This window comes from Barbatula barbatula, assembly GCF_947034865.1.
Source record: "Barbatula barbatula genome assembly, chromosome: 9".
Lineage (NCBI taxonomy): Eukaryota > Metazoa > Chordata > Actinopteri > Cypriniformes > Nemacheilidae > Barbatula > Barbatula barbatula.
Genome location: NC_136772.1, coordinates 16,096,614 through 16,119,365, shown reverse-complemented (window position 1 = coordinate 16,119,365; position 22,752 = coordinate 16,096,614). Strand labels below are relative to the sequence as shown.

The following is a 22,752-nucleotide window of genomic DNA, read 5'->3' as shown; positions in this document are numbered from 1 at the left end:
ACGACCTTAACGCTGTTTATTCTAATGACATCACTATCAATATGACATGATCATTCTGTGGCCGGGGAGGCTGAAGCTGGAGACTGAAACTAAATGCTTTAACTGTCATTCTTCTGTACGCGGTGTTGTCTTGAGACTCCCTTCATTTGAATGAGTCATTTATTGTGAGGAAAAGACCTCAATCAACTAGCCAGATCAAATGAAACGCTTTCATTTATACTCAAACATGAATCAGTCATCAATGAGCCGTACGGTAAATTATTCATGCTCCTGCTTTTGCGACAGTTTCGGGTGTAACTGCGTGTCAGTGAGACTTTGCTGTCTCAATGAAAAAGACCCGCCGGATGTACCAGTCAGATGAAAGCAGGATAAGAAATGACAGATTTGATGAAACACCAGACTTACTCTGTCTCTGTCATGGACTCTGTCATGAGAAAACAGTCTATAAACTTCTTATCTACTAAGTGCTTGTCAGATAGAACAATGAAACGGGTCGATAGAGCCACCTAGCGTGACAATAGAGATATTACAATACATTGACTTGTGAAAAACAGTTTCATTATGTTTGACTTTTTAGCATTAAATAACATCCACATAATTATGATCAGTTTTTCATACTTTTTTTGAATGTTTTTGAAATGCATTTACACATTACAATGCATTCAAGGTATACATTTTATATTTGTTAGTTACCTTGGGGTCAAACACAGGATCTTGGCGTTGATAGTGCAATGTCCCACCAAGTAAGAAATCAGAAGATATCTTTAAATCTCAAATGAGGGTTTGGGTCAGAAAATAACTTAATGGCTTGAGGTTATAATCCATGATGTTATTACTTTCCCTTGCAGCAACAAACCAACCTTATCCCTGGGTTAAGCCTGAGTGCATTGGGCATATTTTCAACAGGCCTGTCAGTGTTGGCACCAGCTGCTGGGCCCAGAGGCGTTCCACCTGTACCTCCAACCGGCTACAACCCTTTCCTTGTGAGTAAAACCCACAGTACGGACTTCATTGTGTAACTACATCATACTTGAATTGGTCAATTTATGGAATATATATTACTTGCAGGGTTTTGCAAAAGTTTAGGTTGGAGTTTGGAGTTTAAGAATTGGGTTTTCAATTTAAGAGTTTTAAAACGAAATGTGTCAGTGAAAATTTAAATAAGAAAAGATCTTAATCTGATGTAAAACATCTGCAATTATTTTGATCTTTAGCGTTATATTTGTACATATGTCCTTTTATTTAAACAAAACAAATGCTTTAAAAAATGTATGCTTACACTGTGTCTACACCGGACGCGGCGCAAGGTGACTCAACAAGGCGACGTAACAAGTCAATAAAACGCATTATCATGTTTTTAATATGTTATCATATTTTTATTGTTTTATTGTGTAAGTTAGCCGTATTTATTTAAATAAGTATTAATTAATCAAAACAACCCAACTGAAGTTTGATGGATATTAATTGGAATGCACAAAAATGATCTGTTTCTGCAAAAATCTTTCTTAATACATTATTATTACATTTCTAAATATTTTATTTATATATTATTATAATATTATTTTCTATAATGTTTCTAAAAATACCCCATATGTTGTGTGTAAAAACTACACTCTACATGCTGATTTCTTTGAATTTCATTGAATTTAGTTAGATTTTAATTCTACTTAGTCCCATTTTGAATTATAATTCTGCATCGTGTTTGGTACCTAATTTCAAAGTCAGGAATTTAATTGAAATATAAAATGCATTCTCAGATCAGTTCTAGCCTCCTGTAGCTCGGGTATCAGTGACTACTTAGCTTAGTATGCAGGACACTCATTGTTGAGTTGTGTTAGTCATGCGGCTGATGTGCATGCTGCAGGATTCCCCTGCATGTTCACAGATGAGTCAAACAGAACAGTTTAATGCTCATTGATGAACTAATGAATGAGAATGAGTGTGTGGGTGTGTGACATTGCACTCATTATCCACACTAATATTTGAATGTACATATGAAGTGTGGTCATTTATTAGGGGTTTTAATAATATTTTAATAATCTCTAATAATGTTTGATTACCGATGTTGCAATTTATTGGCAATGACAATCACAGTCAAGAAACTGTATGCTTGTAGCTACAATATTCTTACTTATACATGCCGCAAAAAGCCAACTGTGTTGTAGTTCAGTGCAATGTGACAAAAACTGTGATGGTGTCTTTTGTCACACCTCAGTGTTGTGTTAGGAAAAGTATATTAAGCTTGCTACTGGAAGAAAACAGATCCTTTCAGACAGCTAATGTCATGCTATCGAGAAACTTCGCACAGAAAATAAAGGTCTGTTAGCATTTACTCTGCCACAGTCCCTGTTCACTTGTATTGTATTAAAAGTCAGCATTCTTAAGAATTTCTAATACTTAGGTCTTAAAGGTTTAACACAAGAATAAGTAAATGCACTTTTTTTAACTGTCTCTATATAGCACTCCTTACATTTAGTGTCTAAAACTACTATATCAGTCCCCTACTGTGTTGGCACCAAACTGGCACTAACCAGAATACACCAGCTTAGATGTAAATTCATGCATCTTATATCAGGGCTTTGATGCTAAATAGAACATTGAGGTGAATGTATGAAGTGGAATAAGAAGTTTAGTAGAGGTAACCGATGAGATGTTCTTGTGATATACTGCATTTAATGTGTTTCAGGGTCACTCATCACAGATGGGCGGGCTGTACGGTGTACCACCTGCTAGTGCCATTTCTCACCAGCCCACAGTGAGTACACACATCATACAAATACAGAACATACAAAACAAAACGAACGCAACGCATTGTACATTGACAGTCTGTGGTATATTGTTATCTTGTTTATTTTGTTTTACTTGTTCTTGATAAGAAAAACAAGCATACACAGATGTGTTGACCTGAAATGCTGTTAACTCCTAAATGAAAAAGCTCTCTGACATCAGCAGTTTATCACAAATGCCCTGAATCTAAACAATAAATCATGGCCTCACTATGTCAGGCAGGTCAGGTGCTTTAGAAACAGATAAGAGCTTTGTGTTCTCAACACAAGTTGTGTGATGAATTGTAGGTGGTTGGAAAAAAAGGGGCTAAAGAAACGTAATGACATTTTTAATGTCCTAGGCCTCTGAAACGACTGCAGATTTTAGGAACACAATCTCTTGAATAATCCTGTTTATACATCATACAAAAATTATTTACAGATCATTTTAAAGATTTCCTGCTCTCTTCACAGCAGGCTCCTGAACAGGAGGTGGTCTACCTCTTTATTCCAACTCAGGCTGTTGGTGCTATTATCGGCAAGAAAGGCCAACATATTAAACAACTGGCACGATTTGCAGGAGCATCTATTAAGGTAAGACTTCCTAAAAAGTGCCATCGCTGTCATGTTATATATGTAAAAACAAAGATCCTTGCATCGTTTTTGCCTGAATATCACCTCTTAGATCAGTAAAAAACATGTATATCCATCTACATTGATGGTCCAATCAGGCGCAGATTTGGCGTACTACCTCTGCGTGGGTGAACCAATCAGCCGTAATCGTCTCTTTGATTCTGACAGCCCTGTGGGTTGTCAGAGGTGAAACGGTTTACCACCTATGGTTCGGTGCTTGTTTGTACCGCAGTTCATCTCAAATCTAACAACATCTCTGAAAACGTTAATATAACGTGTGAGTGAATTGTAAACTGTCAATTTTCAAGTGTAATTGTGGTAATTCTCTGTATTGTTGAATTTGCTAGGTCCTGTAAACATACGCATTAGGCAAGAAGTACACTGTTAGTCTCAATGAAGGAAATCACTTATTTGTGGTCGTAGATTGCTCTTAAGAGTTGTACAGTTTTATCAGACCAAAACAGTGACCACAGATCCATGAAACAAACCTTATCTGTAGAGTATTTTGAATAGATTTACCTCCAAAGGGTGCACTACAGGTAAATATAATTGTAATGAGGATAAATAATCTTAATTTATTTGTCTGTAGCTCTTAGCCACTTGAGCCTCCAGTATTGTTAAAGCAGTTTTGTCTATTGGTATCCTAGTAAAAACATTTGTCTATATGCCAGCAACTCTACCAGCTTACCAACATTCACTCACTTATGATTGAAAGCAAAACAAATTTTTATGTATTTTATTTTTTGTAATTCAAAACCATTGTACATTGCCACTATTGCTCCCAAAATAATGTATTGAAATAGATAATGTTCATTTAATAAGTTATTTGGGGAGTATAGTGGTTAAATTAATGAATTTTGTCAACTGTCATAGTTCAGCGGAGTTAGATGAACAGATTTAACCAGAATGTATCTTTTTAAGATGTGAAGCTGTCTTGTTGTTGACCTGCAGATTGCACCTGCAGAGAGTCCGGATGACACAGAGAGGATGGTTATCATCACTGGGCCACCAGAAGCTCAGTTTAAGGTAAAGATTCAATCAAGAACAACAATCTGTCAGGACCAAAGAACGGTTTAGTATTACTTACATTTTGAGTTTGGAACAGATATGAGGTCTTGTTTATAGAATCATGTGAATAAACTACTTCCAAAGACACAGATTTAAGGTCATTTATATCTATGCCTTTACCATAGCAATCAGCACGCTAATGTCAGGCCCCGGTCACGAACTAGGGTCTCTGGTGTGGAAAACCGTTGCTTAACTGAATGAGCCACAAGACGTCGGTACAACCCAGAAGAAGTGATTCTATAAAATATAAATATGTAAAATGTTAATATAAAAAGGCAAAAATATAATCCACAATGATAAAATAGTCCCAAGAAATGAAGATAATGCCACACAGCAAAAGGGTAAATCCACCGGGAAAAAACTGGATGCAAACAAAAGACTCAGAAGGTAATCCCAAAAGCTCAAATGGGTCAATAAAAAGGCATCAAAAGATAAATCTCAGCATAACCACAAAAGTATAACAACAATCAAAGATAGGGTACTAACCTACAAACACAGAATAAAGAACTAAAGAAAACTAAGGGTTTAAATACACACAGGGCAAATGAGGTACAGGTGAAAACCACGACTAAAACGAAGGATAGACAAAGATAGCAATAGTGACCCCTAATGTCCAAAAACCGGAACAACAGGGGAATTAGAAAAGTTTTTTTTTGTTTGAAATGTAAGACTATTATTCACTTTTTAGAATTCTTTGTTTATTCATAATGTCTGTGCTCCTTTACATTTTTACTAAACAAAGCCCCAGAATGAATATCATCAGTTTTTATTATAATGTTATATTACATCACTGATCAATGTTTTGCATTCCTGTTTCAGGCCCAGGGTCGGATATTTGGGAAGCTGAAAGAAGAGAATTTCTTTACTGCAAAAGAGGAAGTGAAGTTGGAGACACATATAAAAGTGCCGTCTTCTGCAGCCGGGAGAGTTATTGGGAAAGGTGGCAAAACGGTGAGAATACAATGGGATATAGGAGTCATTTTAATTGTCCAGTTGAATGCGAAGTTTCTGCCAATCATATGACTAAGTTTCACTTAGTATATAGAGCACAGAAATACTATGAAATACGTCCAACTCGTTTTTTGACAAGTTGACAATGTTAACCATAAGAAGCCAGGACGTTTAACATTGTAAAGAAGTCAGAATGCATGAAACAGCATTCAGTCACCCCTTTAGAGCAAGAACTGATCAGAATGTGATCTACGTTTAAGCTTTTTAAACAGTATTTGTCACACCCTGTCCCATAGCCAATATTCCTTTCAGCACACTCTTTAATGAATGATTAATAGAGCAATTGTTCTCAAACGTTTTTGTTGTAAGGCCTTCTTTGATCATCGCATTACAACCCCCCAAATAAAAACTTTAAATGACGTTGGAACACTTCATCCAAAACTGTCGTTATGAGTGAAAGACAGTGATGTCATTAACTGTTTCCTATTAACCCGTTTCAGGTCAACGAGCTGCAGAACCTCACCAGCGCAGAGGTCATAGTGCCGCGGGACCAAACCCCAGATGAGAACGACGAGGTTTTTGTGAAAATCAGTGGGCATTTCTTTGCCAGCCAGGTAAATCAAAAGCTGCTGTGCTAACATTTTACAAAAAGGTGATATTTGTTAACAATTAGTTAATGCATTAGGTAACATAAACTAACAATGAACAAAACTTAGTTATTAGTTAGCAATACAGCATTTATTAATATTAACTCATGTTAATTTCATCATTTACTTATACCACGCAGGCGATGAAACATTTGATGGCCAGGCGGTACAACTGGCGGCATATTTTTTGTTTTGTAGGCTAACATTACATAGTTTAACCGTTCACGGCGAGTCTGTTTTTATGTTTTTAAATGTTGCTTACGTTACCATTACGATGTGTTTATGTGGTTGCCAATCCAAAATAATGGAGTTGTTACATGAACATAGATGATTTTGGTTACATGAAGTACATAAAGTATTTTTATCAACTGCAAATCTTCAGTTTCCTCCAAACTCCATTTTGCGATTCATTGCTGTATGCTGCATGTCTATTTACCTTACCGTGTTTCGATCTTAGGTCAGTAGAATGGTCAAAGACGGTTTGTGTTGTTTTTTTTTATTAAAATCTGATAATACTAGTTAACTTTAAATGTAGTAATTTATTAGTATGGGTCTATATAGGCTAATATATCTATCCATTTAATCTAAATTAGTAAAATAATCCCTTCAATGGCGTTTACAGAAGCCAATAAGGAACACAACACGTATGTCTAACTAGACTATATTAATTTACACGAAGAAAGAACTACAAACTACAAAGTCAGGGGAAACATTACAGTATTTCAAACTGACTTGACAGAACGCATAGTGAAAGGAGGCCAGGTGGACAGCAGCGAAGTAAATTGAGGCTTGTATTTTATTTAACAGTAAAAACTATAAACAAAGTCAAACAAAGCTGCGCAAGCGTGGAACAGATCGTGCAGTGTCGTAAATCATCGCAAAACAAAATCATCATTTGCGCATGAGCGGCTTCTATAACGTTGTTGTGCGCATGCACGAACGGATCGTGCAGGAGTAACGTATCGTGTACTGACAGTTGCATGTGATTGGCTGTCATTTTTATTTTGTAAATATTAAGTGGTTTATGCTTCTAGTGAGAATAAATCATCATAATTTCAGTATTTGTTTGGTTGTGCTCTGGTCCTGCAGACCGCACAGAGGAAAATCAGGGAGATCATCCAGCAGGTGAAACAACAGGAGCAGAAGCACCAGCAGGGCGCCTCCATGACACACCACTCCAAGTGACCGTCAGGGCAGCCCCAGCGGGCACCTGCCGATGAATGTAGCCCTCCCAACTGGAACCAGACGAAAGGGGACCGGCCAGGCAGACAAGCAGCCGCGGGATCAAAACCAAAGAACTTCTTTCAAGGGGAGATGATGGAGCCATAGGCAGAAGGGCTCTGAGTGCACTGCCAGCTTGGGAGTGGGTGGGGGTGGTTGGATAGATGGAGTGGAAGTTAGACAGATGTTTTTTTCTTGATAAAACAAACCCTGACTAAGAGAAGACTGGGCTTATGGGGTTTCTTTGTCAAGACACAAAACGTTCCCGCGCTAAAATTTCCTTAAACTTGTTAATTTAGGTTTAGTTTAGGTTTAACACACAGATAAGAAGCTCCATTAATGTGTTCCCTGATACATTTTGACTGCATTGTGTTCTTTTCTTGGGTAGGTAAAGCATGGGTGTGCACAAGCAGTCGGGACGGATATTTTTTCCTCGTATGTGGTGCTGAAGTTCAGATTGCGATGTTGATTGAGTAGTATTCTCACCCATAAACTAGAACAAATTCTATATTATCTTAAGAGGAAGTTCGGATCTTTTTTTTTACACAAGCCATCAGACGAGTAGTGCATATGTGCATAACATTGTTTTGGTAATGATGGGAAGGTATGGTTTAATAAATACATTATTTTGGGGGGATACACCTTTTATAAAAAACACCTGATGAGAAGGGCCGGTGGATCAATCTGAATCTTTAGCCTGTGTGTGCCAACAGATGGCGTATTTTATTGGCATATCTTTAATTTTTAGCTTTTATCTCATTAAGTTCTCCTCTCCATTATATCAGCTGACAGCTTTAACACAAGACATTTTTTTTAATAACCGATCGCCGTTTTCCCCACACAAGGGCGTTGGGCGGCAGTCGGTTCACGTGACAGGCCTGTATGCGGAGTGATGTTGTAGTTGGATTGGGAGCATTTCTTGTTTGCTTTAGGGGTGTGTAAAGAATATAAGGCAGGAACTAGCTTCTAAAAGACAGCGTACCTTTAATGGTTTGGCAGAATCGTAAATAGCACATTCACCGAATACTCTGCCTTAATCTGTGCTGAAACAAAACAAAAAGATGGGCAACTCAAAATGTTATCAGAGCATCAGGTTGGGAGGGGATGGGGGTGAGGAGGCACCATATAATCTGTGGTACACACACGACCGTCTTTGGCTTTAAACCTCTTTGTCAGGGAGCTTTCTAAACGGCATGACAGCTGTGAATGTACAATACACAGCCTTTTAGAAAGAACACCAACTTGTAATGTCAGTGAGCTAGTTGGTCAGCAAGATTTCAGTGATTTTTGTTTGTTTGTTTTGCAAAACTGATCGACTGTTTCAACGGTTTGCTGGACATGCAGGCATGGATGTATGCCTTTGTGCTTTATTATTGATTTTTTTTTCTTAATTTGACCATGGAAGCTTGTGGCCTTAAACGTCACCAGTCTATGACATCACAGACAGCTCCCTTACCCAATGAGAGCCAAGCCTCATCTTCCAGACGCAAAGGTTTATGCCAATACGCACAGCTTCCATTTGTGTGTTTGCGTGTGTGTATATAGATATATATATAAAGAGAGAGAAATATTTATGAATCTATTTTTCCTATTTTGTGATGAGAGCTATTATAACGAAACAAACAAAAAACTTTTTTTTTGGTGGAACACTGCCATGTTATCCTGAAGGGAAGTGTTTACTGTCATGGAAGTAGACTATGAATACTGATAGTATACTAACCAACAGAACAGTAAGTGAATCACCACAACACTTTGATCAGAATGTGATTGGTGCGCATGTCAGTATTGTGATCTACCTCAGGCGTCAGGGTACCTCAGTCCAGTCTTTCATTTCCCTTTTTAACACGTTTTGTATGCCTTGTAAACTGAACGCTTTAAACCGTTTCTTTTCATTTTCTTTTTAATAATAAAAAGATCAAGAAAAATAAGTAGTCTGAAGTCTTCAGGTCCGTCGGAAACAAAGGAATGGATCTTAAAGCGTTCAGAACTGTACTCGAATTTACCACGTTTACTGGAGCTCTCGTCTGTGCTGACATTTATCAAATGTGTTACCGAGTCCATGTGACATGGACCAAAAGAGGATTTACAGGGGTAAAAAAGCCCAAAAGGGATTGTGAATGTGGATACTGTGTACTGATTTTCAGATGCAAGATTTTCAAAAAGATGGATAAATATTATGTAAAATGGTTCAAAGTATTGTCCTGGGGAAATTACCTTGTCAGTTGTCTAAGCCAACTTTCTCTTTACATTTTATATCACAAACGATCAGTACATATTCAGGAAAAGCAGACCAATTTTTTTAATTCAAGTTTTTTTAAATAAGGCCTTAAACTCCAAAAATGTAGATTGATACAAATTTTAAAGAAAAAACAAAACAGTACAGAGCAGTCCATATACTGTCATGGTGTTAAAGTGTTTATCTGTGAAAATAAAACAAATGCAGGTATTTCCGTTGCCTCAGAAGTACTCTTTCGCGCCTCTTGATTTAAAGTTTAAGTGGATCTGTTACTGGTTTTACATTTAGTACATGCTGTAATGTCTGTAACCTCTCAAAGACAAAGGTGTACGTCTCTTACATGAGCTCAACAGAGGAGAATGCAAGTCAATGAAGAGAGCAGTTGTAGATTCAGGCAAGGCTGGTTTGCTTTAATACAGTAATTCACAGTTACTCTCTCAATTGACTCCATACTTTTAGTTTTCCTAACGTTTTACTGTTTCTGGTAGGGGTGATACTCAGTTGATGTGTTACAATAGACCTGTGTATATTTGTTAGTATTTTTAACCTACACTGAAGCAACACGCATTACATTTACCCACAAAGAGTAGCACAGACATCAGGTGCTTGGGAGCATTGTTAGTTTTGTTAGGGAGGGAAGGTTAGAGCTTTTTAGATAGCCGCTATTGCTTTTAATAGCCTAAATTGTTTCCACGAAGGCCCGTGCCTTGAAGATGGTTTCGCTTAATATTATCTTGTAGACTTTGCCGTATGAGACTTTCATTTCCCCTGAATTTAAGGTTTTCTGCTTAATCTCAGGTGTTGCCTCATTGATGGTTCAGGTTGTGTAGCAGTAAAGCTCAGATAACTTGTAACTGTTTGTGTAACTGTAATACACGCCACGCTGTTGGTAGACTTCTATCTAACGTTCTACAGTGGTTCTTAACTTTTTCTTAAGAATTTGTATTTCAGAGCTTCGTTGGTATTTAACTTCATGGAAGCATTAGACGTTACATGCATTAACTAACACCACACTGTTATATTGTCTCTGTAGTCTGTTATTGAAGCTGTCTTGCTGTCCATTATGATATTCTGTAACATAACGCTAGGGAAAATCAAGGTTTTTTATTATTTCTGTAGGCCAACAGGCATAGCTAATAAATCAAACGAATCAGGTCAGTTTAGGATTAGCCGTCGTTCGTAGTGTTGGCATGAATTATCATCTTGAAACGATTGCGGTCCGCATTGTACCCTAAAACTTTTAGGGCGACAGGACACTTAAATTAGGTTCTGTGTTTCTTGATATTTGCCATAGGTTGATATTTTTGAAAAGACACCACAGGCACAGCTATAGTTGCTCACAGTATGACAGCACTGTTCTAGTTACATTTAACTCAGTGTGAAAGGTAAATCAGAGCGTTGCATGAGAATTACACACGAATCATAGGCTGTGAAAATAACTCCTTTCTACATCCACGGCAGATCCATTCCTACGCAGCTCTCAAGCTTCTCACGTTGGTTCATTTTGATGTGAAACATAGACTGGGCCCTACACTGCCTGGCTTATCCCCCCAGCTGGATTGTGGGTAGTGGGGGCAGAGAACTGAGAGCTGATTTTACTTTTTGCTAACAACCATGTTGTTTTGAAATGTAGGTGAACTGTACTGCTGATCAACATGGATTTGAGCAATAAAAATTGTTTCTAAAAGCCTGTGTCCAAAGCTAATTGTGTCACACAATTGTTTGTATGTTGTGGGTTCAACATACTGTCTTTCAGACAAATTGTGTGTAGTTAGCAGGATAGGTCACCCAAAAATGTACTTACACTCTTGTCATTTCGAACATGTATGACTTTCTTCTACAGAAGAGAAAAACCATTGGTACCCAATGACTTGCATCTGTTTTGTGTTCATTCAATCGAAGTCAATGGGGACCAATCGTTTTTGGTTACCAACATTCATACAGAAACATAATTTGAAATATTTATAAATGATCATAGCAGTAGGACAAATACAGTAATAAATACAAAGGATTCCAATAAAGTGCACATCTGATGCTTAGCCAAGCAAATTAGTGGAAAAGAGAATTATTAAATTACGCAAGTCAATTAAATTAAATCATATCCAAAACTGTTATGTGCAATGTTGATTTTTACACAACTGATTTAAACATTATTATCCAAACATTGCTAATGGCACTGGAACACGTTTGTACAGCTTGGTGTGCTCAGTTAACATTAACACGCATACCAAAAATATTAAAATAAATGTCCCCACTTCAGTGACGTGGATCACTATTTAAGGCTAAATTGAAAGCACCAACAAATCAACATTGTTACAGTTTTGCAAACAGAACAATTAATACATTTATCTCAATCATCTGTATTTCCCTGATGTCACAGTATGTGAAAGCTGATGAATGTTTATATTTCCACATCTCTGTTGAATTGTACATTGAACCAGGATTAAGATTTCAACACAAAATACACAGACTCAGAAACCTTTCTAAAAAGACTGCAAAACATTATTCACTCTTTGAAATCACTCCCATTTATAAAGGTCAATAAATGGCACAGCAGCCTAGACGTAAATTCTATTTTCGTTGTATAAAAGCATCAAAAGAGGCCACTGAAGAGATTTGTCCAGTATTCCGTACAAATTTTAATGCTCTTGAATGCAAACGATGGCCACCCATAATGCGGCTCTAAACAATGACCCCACACGGTCTCTTATTTGTGCTTCTTGTATTGGTTGAGTCCATTAGGTTCAAGGCCATGCAGGTGAATATGTTGGCTGCTATATTTACGTATTAAAGCTCCCGGTAACAGTGCAACACAGGCAATAATAAGCAACTGAAACACCACAGTCCAGGAGAACAAGTCATCCAGAGAGGAGATGTCAGACAGCATTGAGCCCGTCTGGACACAGATAAAGTTGTATGGCATCAGGCCTAAGAGAAATGTTATAAATCAATAAATACATTTTTTAATTAATGCATAAAATCAATTTAAATAATTCAAGCAATTTTCAATTTTACATTGAATTACGCTGCCATGTTGAGAGCACATGACCAGTCAAATAGTTTAAAGTTTACAGCGGTATCACTATTCCTACACTTGGCTTACAGAAATATTCCTCATGACTGACTGTGACTACTGTGTTTTGCTTCATTGGCGCTGGTAACTTTAGCTTTATAACTTGCAGTATCATTTCAAGACAACTGTCATCACAATAAATATGCATTTACCAATGAAGACAGCAATGAAGAAGAGAGTCACAGGAATGTTCAGTATTGGGGATGCCATGTTCAAGAACCAGTTTGGACTCATGGGAAAGAATCTCAGGAACAGAAGGAAAAAAAACAAACTACTTCTGTTTTCTTCAACCTAAAAAAACTAAACGTTAATTTTTCCATATGGGATGGCATGCAGTTGAGTAGATAATAAGCTGTTTCTGACAATATACGAGCCTGGACCAGCAGTGAGATAAGTCAATTATTAAAAAAATATTTATTTTCGTTACACACCTTCTTTTGCAGCGTGGCCACTTTATCAGGGAAGAGTCTCACAATGTGATGTTTGCCAAATGCCTGGGACAAGAGAAAACAAAGAGTGGCACCTACTGTAGTGAGAACACAGGCCAGCAGAAGACCATACCATGTCCCGAACAAGGCCCCAGCCAAAATATTCTGAAGACAAAAATAAATACATGAATAAACCAAATGTTATGTAGCTTTAAGTAAAGTACTTGGTTTTTGTAAAAACTGTGTACTTACTAAAAAAGAAGAACCGGGTATGGCAAAAGCCTGCTTGTAGAGGTAGGCACTGCAGAAGAGTAACAGCACATATCCGGTGTGCTCTGCCTTATAAAACTGCAACAGCACGGACATCTCCTTAAGTTCTTCCAGGTCTGATGGGAACTTCAACCTTGACCAAATAACGATGACTTAATCTTACCTATTCGTTATTAATATTATGAAAAAACACTATGACAGAAAAACGACAACACGTGCAACAGAAGTGACTGCCGAATGACAAAAGAGACAGTGCATTCATTTTATTTTGACAATGCCCATCGATTCTATGTCTGTCTATCTTTTCTTTTTCTTCCTTGGACTTTTTCTTCGACGGCAATGTTACATCACAAGTCCACATGAACAGAACAAAACAAAACGCCTGATCGTTAAACTCGCTTAAAGAGGCAGACCTGGAGGTTGAAATCTCTTCATTTTGCTGGTTGTCATCCCCAGTAGATTTCTCCGCGTTTTCTTCATGACTGTGTTTAGGTAGCTGAGGTCCAGGGGGCAGATAAGATGACACAATGTAAAGGTAGGATGTAGCTGTCACTATCACAGCGATCAGCCCAAGTAGCGACCGCATGACGGAGGAGATAGAGGGCGCAATATCACCTCTTACCACTAATTCTACCGTGGATAACTTCCGGGAACGTTTACGTCCGTTGATTGGTGGCGTTCTTGTTGCGTCAACGAGTCACGGATCATACGAAATATTTATGAGCTTGCGTTGGTTGATTGGCCAGTTCACTGCCACCCACCAAAAACACCTTTTTTATTCAAGAATGTATAACACTATGCACTTTTAACGAATAAGTTAATAAATTAACTCTATAAACAAAGCCAAGAGAATTTAAATGCACAAAGACAAAACAACGTAAAATAAGATAAATTTGTAATTTCTTGAAATACTTCCGGTGACGACCAACAGCGTCATGTTTCACTTAATTCATATTCATGACCAAGCCGTGTTTGCAATTCATATTTCCTGAATTCGCTTCCGGGGAACGAAAATGTGATTCCATCCACCATGTGTTTTGTCAAAACTTTTTATTTTTAATGCAATGCGTCGAACTCCTTCACGCAGAAAAATCTTTAGAGACTCGTAGAACATGGTACGATGTGTTCTTAAAGACACACGTTCACATAATAAAGAAGTGGGTGTGGTGGTGTTGACGTGTTGGTTGGTGTGCACTCTGCAGGTTATTTTACTCCCTCTCTATTTTAATTCAGGTCATAACACAGTCACAGTTTAGCTCTACACAATGGCCCGATATGAAATTGTTAAAGGATCATTAGCACTGATCACCCTTACCAACCCACCAGTCAATGCATTGAGGTTAGTGACAATACTTTTTGAAATCGTCAACTTTGAAAACATAATGCATTTTTTGTGTGTCCTAACACAAAGCCATATATTTAAATTGTAGGCTTTTAAGCGTATTGCTTAAAACAAAAGATTTTGTGAATTCTGCTGATTTAAATATGTAACCCTAGTAAATCATATTTTAATATTTACATGATTTATGTGATACAAAACCAACATTAAAATTGTTAATAGTAAAATGGTTAACGTTGCCAAACATTTGGTGGCAACGTTTGCGGAGCATGTAAATGTATAGTCTTGTAATAACAAAATCCCACTGAGACTTTCCCCTATTGGAACTTGACCTGGTATGGAATCCTTATCTGTTTTGTTGCTCTGACTTGCGTAACTTAAACAACCTCTTGTGATTTTTGTTGTCATATTGTATACTGGACTGTGTATTTGTATGCATTAATTATTATGAACGCATTTATTTGAATGATCTATACAAATCCGGTCATGTCTTCCTCTTTCTCTGTAGTTCTGCAGTACGGTATGGGATCACAGAGAACATTAAGCGCGCCCTGGGTGACCCAAAGGTGAAAGCTGTGGTGATATGTGGAGAGAATGAAAGATTCTGTGGGGGTAGGATTATGTAAAACACAAAATGCATATTTTCAAGCTGCCATATGCTTTCAAATATTAATAATACATGTACATTAAAGTGCATTTGTTAAATACAGTGAGATTCTTTCAGCTCATTATCTTTATAAGCATGGTCAGGAAGGTGAGAAGATTTTTTGGGACTGTACATTCATTCTAGGTGCAGACATTCGTGAGTTTGCTGGGCCTATGAGAGGACCTTCCTTGGTAATGTTGTTTGATGACATAGAAGCAGGAGAGAAGCCTGTGGTTGCTGCCATAGAGGGGGTGGCACTCGGCGGGGGTCTCGAATTAGCTCTCGCCTGTCATTACCGTATTGCACACTCTAAGGTAAGCCATTGAACACAGTTTATTAACTTATGTACTATTCTTTGCATACATTTTGAGATTAAGGTTTGATGTTTCGAATAGTAGGGCAAGGTTGTTTTATGGTTCATGCATTGGGTATATACAATATGTTGTGTTTTCCAGGCACGACTTGGACTTCCAGAGGTGACTTTGGGTCTTCTGCCAGCTGCTGGGGGAACACAGCGCCTTCCCAGGCTCATTGGCATTCCTGCTGCACTAGAACTGATCACCACTGGTAAATCATATACTTAACCTGTAGTCACACCCACAGTTCACCTAATCATGAATTTGTGTACTACCGATGGAGTATTATAGATTTTAGAGTATTTGAGTATAATATAGAGTCATTGGTTCAGAAAGTGTTTTAGCAAAGCTTATATACATTTCTTAAACAGCATTAATTCTATGACGGCCTATGAATCTTGAATGAATCTCAAATGATCGTTCACATTTTTAAACATATTTTTTTTTCAGTGCAAAAAAGTTGTTTTGTCCCACCAGGGGTCAGTATTGTACATTGTTTCTGATGCAACATATCTGTCATAATTTATTCACTCTCATGTCATTTAAAACCTGTATGACCCTTTCTACTCTGGAACACATAAAAAATATATGGAAAATGTAAAGAATTATTTTCAATAGCAGGAAAGTATGCATTATCCTGATTGATAATTTATATTGAATTTGTATTTGAAGACATGCCCATTCTTTAAAATAGTGGTACATACTGTGCACTGTGTGAGGAAATTCACTAAATTCACATTCGCTGAAAATCTTCCGCTCAGATAGAGTATTACTGTTCCTTTAACACATAAGAGTTATTTTGTAATCATGATAGAATTTCTTCACCACTTGTCATAGTATATAAGCCAGAAAATAATGAAGTGAAGCACACATCACATCAGTCATCCATCTATTACCTAATCCACAATCAATTACTGTTACAGGTCATCATGTCTCTGCCCAGGATGCCCTAAAGCTGGGCATTGTTGACCAGGTCACAGATGAGAATGCGTGTAAGATGGCTGTGGAGTTTGCATTAAGAGCTGTAGGTATGTCATGGTCATGCAGAGCATGTGAAGAAGAACCCTACAAGTCAGGGAACATAATATTGTTAGAATATTTTGACCCTTTAGATCAACGGATTTCAATGAATTAAAATGTATTGTGATGTTTTTATATTTAACTGTCTGTGTCTTGAGAAGTTTTACTGATCTTTTATTCCTTTTCATTATAAAATAGTCTTTATATCATCTCAAACTGGTTAATAAGCAATGACAAATACTTCTGTTTTTAGAAACTGTTCAGGAACTAATTGCCTCAGTAGAATCTGTATTTAATCACTGGGCTTTTGTGGGTGACAAGTCAAAAAAACGGGGTTCAGATTGTCGCTTGGAGCATAGTGAATCATGCCCACTGTACCTGGATTTCAGACTCCCTCTCTGCAGCTTTAGAAAATGTATTCTTTATCTTTCAGTTGCTTCAGTAATAAAGTTATATAAGAGCAATTAAAACCACACTCTCAAACATATTTCTGCTAAAGGATTGAGCTCTTGTAGATTCATTTGAATTCAGTTTTATGTATATAGCGCTTTTCACAATGTTTCATTGTTGCATAGCAGCTTTACAGGAAGAAAGACAAAAAATGAAAAAAATGTTAGTATCAGGATTAAAATAACAAGGGTCCAGGAGGGCAGAGAGAGAGAACAATTAGCGTAGCTGCTGTTCATTTACTTGTAAACAAGAGATAATACTGGTATGCATCATATGTATCATTTGAATTAGCCAGCGTAGGGATGATACATTGGTGTTATGTAGTCAAATGTTCTTGACCTTTTCAGAATCAAGCAGCTGCATTTTAAACTAAAGGTAACTTATTTAATGGTGATGTAGGACAACCATTAAGTAGTGCATTGCAATAATCAAGTCTTGAAGTCAGAAATGGATGAATTCGTTTTTCTGCATCAGACATACACAGAATATTCTCAGATCTACAGTATAGCTGTTCATTGACCTCTACAGAACTGCTGAGGGGGTCACCATTGAGGGAAAGGCAAAGATAAGGGTGGCAATAGCAGATGAAATACTGACTCAAGAAAATCATTCCCGCTGAGACTGAGGGAGCCAGATCCCTTGTAATGGGAATGTTGTGAGTGACACTCTTACAGAGGGATCAGGGTTCATATAGAGTCAGGATGAGCTTTGGAGGGAGATTAAAGATTGGCCACGCAGCTAATGCGCGCTCTGTAATCACATGCTGAGCAAAGATCAGCCTGGCCAAACCCTGGCAACTAAATGGAATTGCGGTGCCCAGGTATGGTGGACAGCAGCCAAGTGTGCATGCTTTAGTGATTTATGTTAAATGGTTAACACATCTCTGAGGAAGTCAGTTGATTCCACCTAAAATATGACCTCATAGGAAATGTTAATATAAATAGTCTTCTGAACTTCTATATGCTCAGTGTTTTTGGTTAAGCAGTAGCCTACATGATAAACAACATGAATGTGATCCTAATAGGGATTTGTTTTTTTTATCTTTTCAAAAAACCCACCAGAAGCTTCAAGGTTGCTAAGCAGTAAAATAGGCTTCCAAATAGTGCTGTATATCTATAGCCTTGCTTATAGAAGTAATTTTAATTAAGTTTAACATTGTTGTTATTACAACGTTCTGAATGTAGAGCTTTACATAATTTCAAATAAATTAAGCAAATCAGAAGGAGTTTTTAATCATGGTTGCACAAATCAAGGTGGTCATGAAGGACCACCTACTTACATGAGACAAGACATTGCAAAATACAAACATTTTCATGTCTCCACACACTCTCAAATTATGTTTATATATGGGTCAAAGACAAAAAAGGGTTAAAGCATACATTTGTTGTTGTTAAAAAAGTTTTTTTTAATTTAATTGCATTTTTCTGAAAACATTTACCCTGATTTACAGAAGACGCCCACTAAAATGTAATTTACTGAAAAAATCTTTTTAGACATATTTTCAAACAAAATATTTTTTTACATATTTAAAGACTAATTACGTTCTCTGTAATTTTACATCTTTTCATAATTTTTCACTATCCCAGGTTTTGGCCATTTGTCAATAAGAACTTTTTACTCGTTTTAAGCAATATGCTCCATTATGCTTTTATATATTTTAATATGTACAAGCCAGAATAAGCACGTTGTTTGAATTACACTGAATAACAACGTAACATTATTTCAACCAAATTTTGACATTTTATTCTCCAAAAACCTAAATTAAGCTATAAAGTAGACATTTTCCTTACATTCATTTAATGTGCTTTCTGTGGACATAAAACTCTTTTCTAAATGTATTTTCATGGGGACATCTTAACGTCTTTGACCCATATGGATATTTTGCAATATAGAAACGCTAAAATAATCTTTATATTGTATTATATTGTAGTGCTTAAAGGTTGCTAGAAAAGTTTCTTCACAGTGAGTGCATTTACATGCACAAAATAAACGGATAACATGACCTTACATATATCAGCTTACTAAGCATAATCGGCGTAAGCTTGTGCATGTAAATGCGCTCAGTGATGCTATGTAAGAACCATTTACTCAAACAATTTCATTTCAATAATTTACTGTATTTCTTACTTTTTATATTCTAAAGCAGTGCTTGTCAAACTTTTTCATTTGTCTTGAGTGCATCCCTTTGCAGCCCTTCAAATAATGATTTGCAGTGAAATTACCTAGAATTTATATTAAACCAAAATCATATTCAAGGATTAATTATTTTGGGTGGGTGGGTTTATTTTCTGAATTTTAATTGCATAAAATATATGATACATTGCTATATTTCATAAAATGCCAGAAAATATGTGGCCCCTTTGGATCCGTCTAGGGAGATTTGGGTTATTAATTAAAGCTCTGTTCATTAATATTATAAAATGAATGTGAAATTTGAAATGAAATAGCAGTACCAAGAGTGCTGAGTGGGTGGTCAATGTTGGGATAAATTGAACAATCTAGTCAATGTTATGTGTTCATTTTGTTTGCTTTTAATTAGGTAAAAAGACATGTGAGAAGTAATCAATATTGCTAACACTCTGTAGAATCCTGATCTCAGCTCTTGCAGCTTGATCTTGTTTCCCAAACACTGAAACATCTGTCACATGCACCTGTCAGGATCTGACCCGTCCTACTTACAATAAATCACAGCATTAGCCATCCAATTCCTGCCCACTGAATCACAGATTAAGCACAGATACATCTGTATAGTCCATTATAAAACACACAGTGCATCAGACATCAGTTTTCATCACACTTTTTGTGCTAGAGAATGTGTTGCCTGTGGCCACTATATAATGAAATGTTTATTCACCTCAGATTAAACTACTTTGTAAGTAGGACGTCAGCTAAATGACTAAATGTAAATGTACTTTTAAATATTTGTGGAATGAATTAAGCATGTAAAGTAAAGTAGATATGAATGTCAGTTTCTGTTCCTTCTGGCCCTTTAAGACACATCACAGTGACCCAGATTCCAGAGAGGGAAAGAGAGAGATAAATCTAATGCAGTTAGAAGCTATGGTGAATCAAGCACTGCCCTGTGCAATTCTTTCACTTTCAGAAAAATAACATTTTGTTGGGCTGTATGTGTGCATTGGTTTGTTGAGTGTGGATTTCTGTCTCCCTGTGGGAATAAGTGAAAGTAGTATGACTCAAACACCAGTTTTAAATGTGCTGTTTTAGGACATTGAGTCTCAGTCTATAATATCTTTACAACCTTTCCATGTAAACCTGTCAGTCAAATTGAAAATACACATTGGGCTGAGGGTCAAACTTTGTCTATTACAATAATTTTCATCTTGTTTAAATTCATTGAAAATATTTTGGATTCTTTTCCAGCCGAACCGTTGTCTTCCCGAAGAATAAGTACACTCACCATGCCCTGCCCTCCAAATGTGGATGCCCTCTTTGAAGCAGTGACCATGCAGGTCCAAAAGAAGGCTCGGGGAGTCATGGCACCATTGGCGTGTATTCAGGCAGTGAGGGCAGCGGCAACCCTGCCTTACAGGAAGGGTATGAAGCGAGAGAGTGAATTGATGGCCTCTCTCTTTAGCTCCAGCCAGGCCCGGGCTCTACAGTACTGCTTCTTTGCTCAGAGGACTGCTGGGAAATGGACTCTGCCAAGTGGAGCGCAATGGAGCAACAGAAAGCCCAGAGAGATCCGGAAGGCAGCCGTCATAGGTACTCAAAGAATATTTGAAAGAGGTCCAAAAATAAAAATAGTTGTCATCGTTTATTCTGCCTCATGTGATTCAAAACTTGTATATGACTTCAAAAGAAGATTGTGATTTTTTGTCCATATAATGGAAGTCAATAGGGCCATTGTTGTTTGGTTACCAACATTCCTCAAAATGTCGTCTTTTGTGTTCTACAGGTTTGAAATGACAATTTATAATTTTTTGTTCATCATTGACCAGTCATTTATTGTCTTAGGTCTGGGCACTATGGGAAGGGGCATTGCTGTCTCCCTTGCACGTGTTGGGATATCTGTCATTGCTGTTGAGACAGAGAAGAAACTCTTGGAGACGGGTAGGCAGATGGTGATTGGTATGCTGGAGAGAGACGCTAAAAGACGGGGAGTAACCGCCTCCCTCAACCTCCTCCAATTCACCCTCAGCTTACAGGACGTGAAGGATGTGGACATTGTCATTGAAGCTGTCTTTGAAGACTTGGCTCTTAAGAAACGTCTTTTCCAAGATCTTTCAAAGGTGTGTGGACCAAGCACTTTGCTCTACACCAACACCTCTGGGCTGGATGTTGATGCATTGGCTGGTATGACAGATAGACCACACATGGTAGCTGGGATGCACTTCTTTTCACCTGCACATGTGATGAAGCTCCTGGAGGTCATCTGTGGGCCTCGTTCTTCAAGTGAAACCATTGCCACAGCGATGAGCCTCGGTAAGGGAATGGGAAAGGTGTGTGTTGCCGTTGGAAACTGTCCTGGATTTGTTGGAAACCGCATGGTGAAGTCTTACACAGATCAAGCCAACTTTCTTTTGGAGGAAGGGGCCACGCCTGAACAGGTTGACGGGGCTCTAGAGGAGTTTGGTTTTGCAATGGGTGTGTTCAGGATGTCTGACCTCGCAGGCCTTGATGTCGGTTGGAGAATCAGGAAGGAATCTGGGTTGACTGGACCAGATGTTGACCAAGATCCCCCACGTAGACGCCAAGGGCGTAGGTACAGTCCGATTCCAGACATGCTCTGTGAGCAGGGCAGGATGGGCCAGAAGACAGGACGTGGGTGGTATGTGTATGACAAACCTGGGGGTACGGAGGCAAAGCCAGACCCACTTATCCAAAACCTTCTTGAGGGCTACAGGGTGAGGTACGGCATCCAACCGCGGAACATCTCAAGTCAGGAAATAATTGAGCGATGCCTTTATGTCCTGGCCAATGAGGGCTTCCGTGTTCTGGAGGATGGCATTGCTGCTCAACCAGAAGATATCGATGTCATCTACCTGTTTGGTTATGGTTTCCCGAGGCACAGAGGTGGGCCCATGTTCTATGCCAACATGATTGGTTTGGGAAGAGTGCTGGATAGGTTGGAGCATTATCATCATGCCCATCCAGATGTGCCTCATTTGGAACCCAGTCAGTTGCTGAAGAAACTTGTTGCTTGTGGCAGTCCTCCTATTCAAAAATGGAAAGAGCATATCAAAACAATGCACAGCCATCTTTAAAATAACCATCATGCCTAATATAGTAATTAAGTTTGATGAAATCTATCATAACACTTGTTGTTAATAAAGACTGTTCTTTTTTAACCCTGTCTCGCGTATCATTATTTCAGGCCTGAATTGGTTTTAAAGTGCTTTGTTAGCATTTCTCGGAAGCTGTCATTTAATGCACAATGCAGTATGTATTTTCACCAAGGTCACAAAACATGGAGTGATGAGAGTTTTTGTCAAAATCTTAAGCATTTTGAGAGCAGGAAGAATCATACATTAGAGGTTTCCTTTATAAAAATTAGTTAAGACTGTCTGCTTGTACTTTTATTTATTTAATATTTTTTTAATATATTTTTAATAACCTTTCTTTTATTTTTTATAAACTATTAATTATCAACCGATTTTATTAGGGTTTTTTTGCGTTACGTAATGATAC

The 22,752-nt window shown here is 37.7% G+C and overlaps 3 protein-coding genes across 6 annotated transcripts in view; 2 read left to right on the top strand and 1 right to left on the bottom strand.

The window, feature by feature from the left end:
* Positions 1–11,204, top strand: part of igf2bp2a (insulin-like growth factor 2 mRNA binding protein 2a) — a 53,504-nt gene extending 42,300 nt beyond the window's left edge. Inside the window, exons 10-17 of one of the 2 annotated variants that reach the window (XM_079464868.1) lie at positions 690–743; positions 849–983; positions 2,687–2,755; positions 3,240–3,359; positions 4,350–4,424; positions 5,286–5,417; positions 5,918–6,031; positions 7,154–11,204. In XM_079464868.1, the coding sequence (XP_079320994.1) occupies positions 690–743; positions 849–983; positions 2,687–2,755; positions 3,240–3,359; positions 4,350–4,424; positions 5,286–5,417; positions 5,918–6,031; positions 7,154–7,249 (795 nt within the window). In that variant the 3' untranslated portion in view covers positions 7,250–11,204. The remainder of the gene's footprint in view (positions 1–689; positions 744–848; positions 984–2,686; positions 2,756–3,239; positions 3,360–4,349; positions 4,425–5,285; positions 5,418–5,917; positions 6,032–7,153) is intronic. The other variant, XM_079464869.1, reaches the window with a different exon arrangement.
* Positions 11,028–13,977, bottom strand: tmem41aa (transmembrane protein 41aa). Its single transcript, XM_079464870.1, has 5 exons — positions 13,706–13,977; positions 13,275–13,425; positions 13,026–13,187; positions 12,747–12,885; positions 11,028–12,449 (listed from the first exon to the last, which is right to left on the bottom strand). Exons 1-5 carry the CDS (start codon positions 13,876–13,878, stop codon positions 12,229–12,231), a joined length of 846 nt encoding a protein of 281 aa, XP_079320996.1. The 5' UTR covers positions 13,879–13,977; the 3' UTR covers positions 11,028–12,228.
* A 296-nt stretch (positions 13,978–14,273) lies between these two features.
* ehhadh (enoyl-CoA, hydratase/3-hydroxyacyl CoA dehydrogenase) lies at positions 14,274–22,412 on the top strand. Of its 3 annotated transcripts, none has more exons than XM_079464866.1 (8): positions 14,274–14,407; positions 14,526–14,631; positions 15,140–15,243; positions 15,422–15,591; positions 15,733–15,844; positions 16,557–16,661; positions 20,485–20,826; positions 21,079–22,412. In XM_079464866.1, exons 2-8 carry the CDS (start codon positions 14,558–14,560, stop codon positions 22,326–22,328), a joined length of 2,157 nt encoding a protein of 718 aa, XP_079320992.1. In that variant the 5' UTR covers positions 14,274–14,407; positions 14,526–14,557; the 3' UTR covers positions 22,329–22,412. The 3 variants fall into 3 exon arrangements, with proteins under 3 accessions (XP_079320992.1, XP_079320993.1, XP_079320991.1); XM_079464867.1 differs by having other exon boundaries at positions 14,274–14,449; XM_079464865.1 differs by lacking the exon at positions 14,274–14,407 and having other exon boundaries at positions 14,466–14,631.
* Positions 22,413–22,752: the final 340 nt, after the last annotated feature.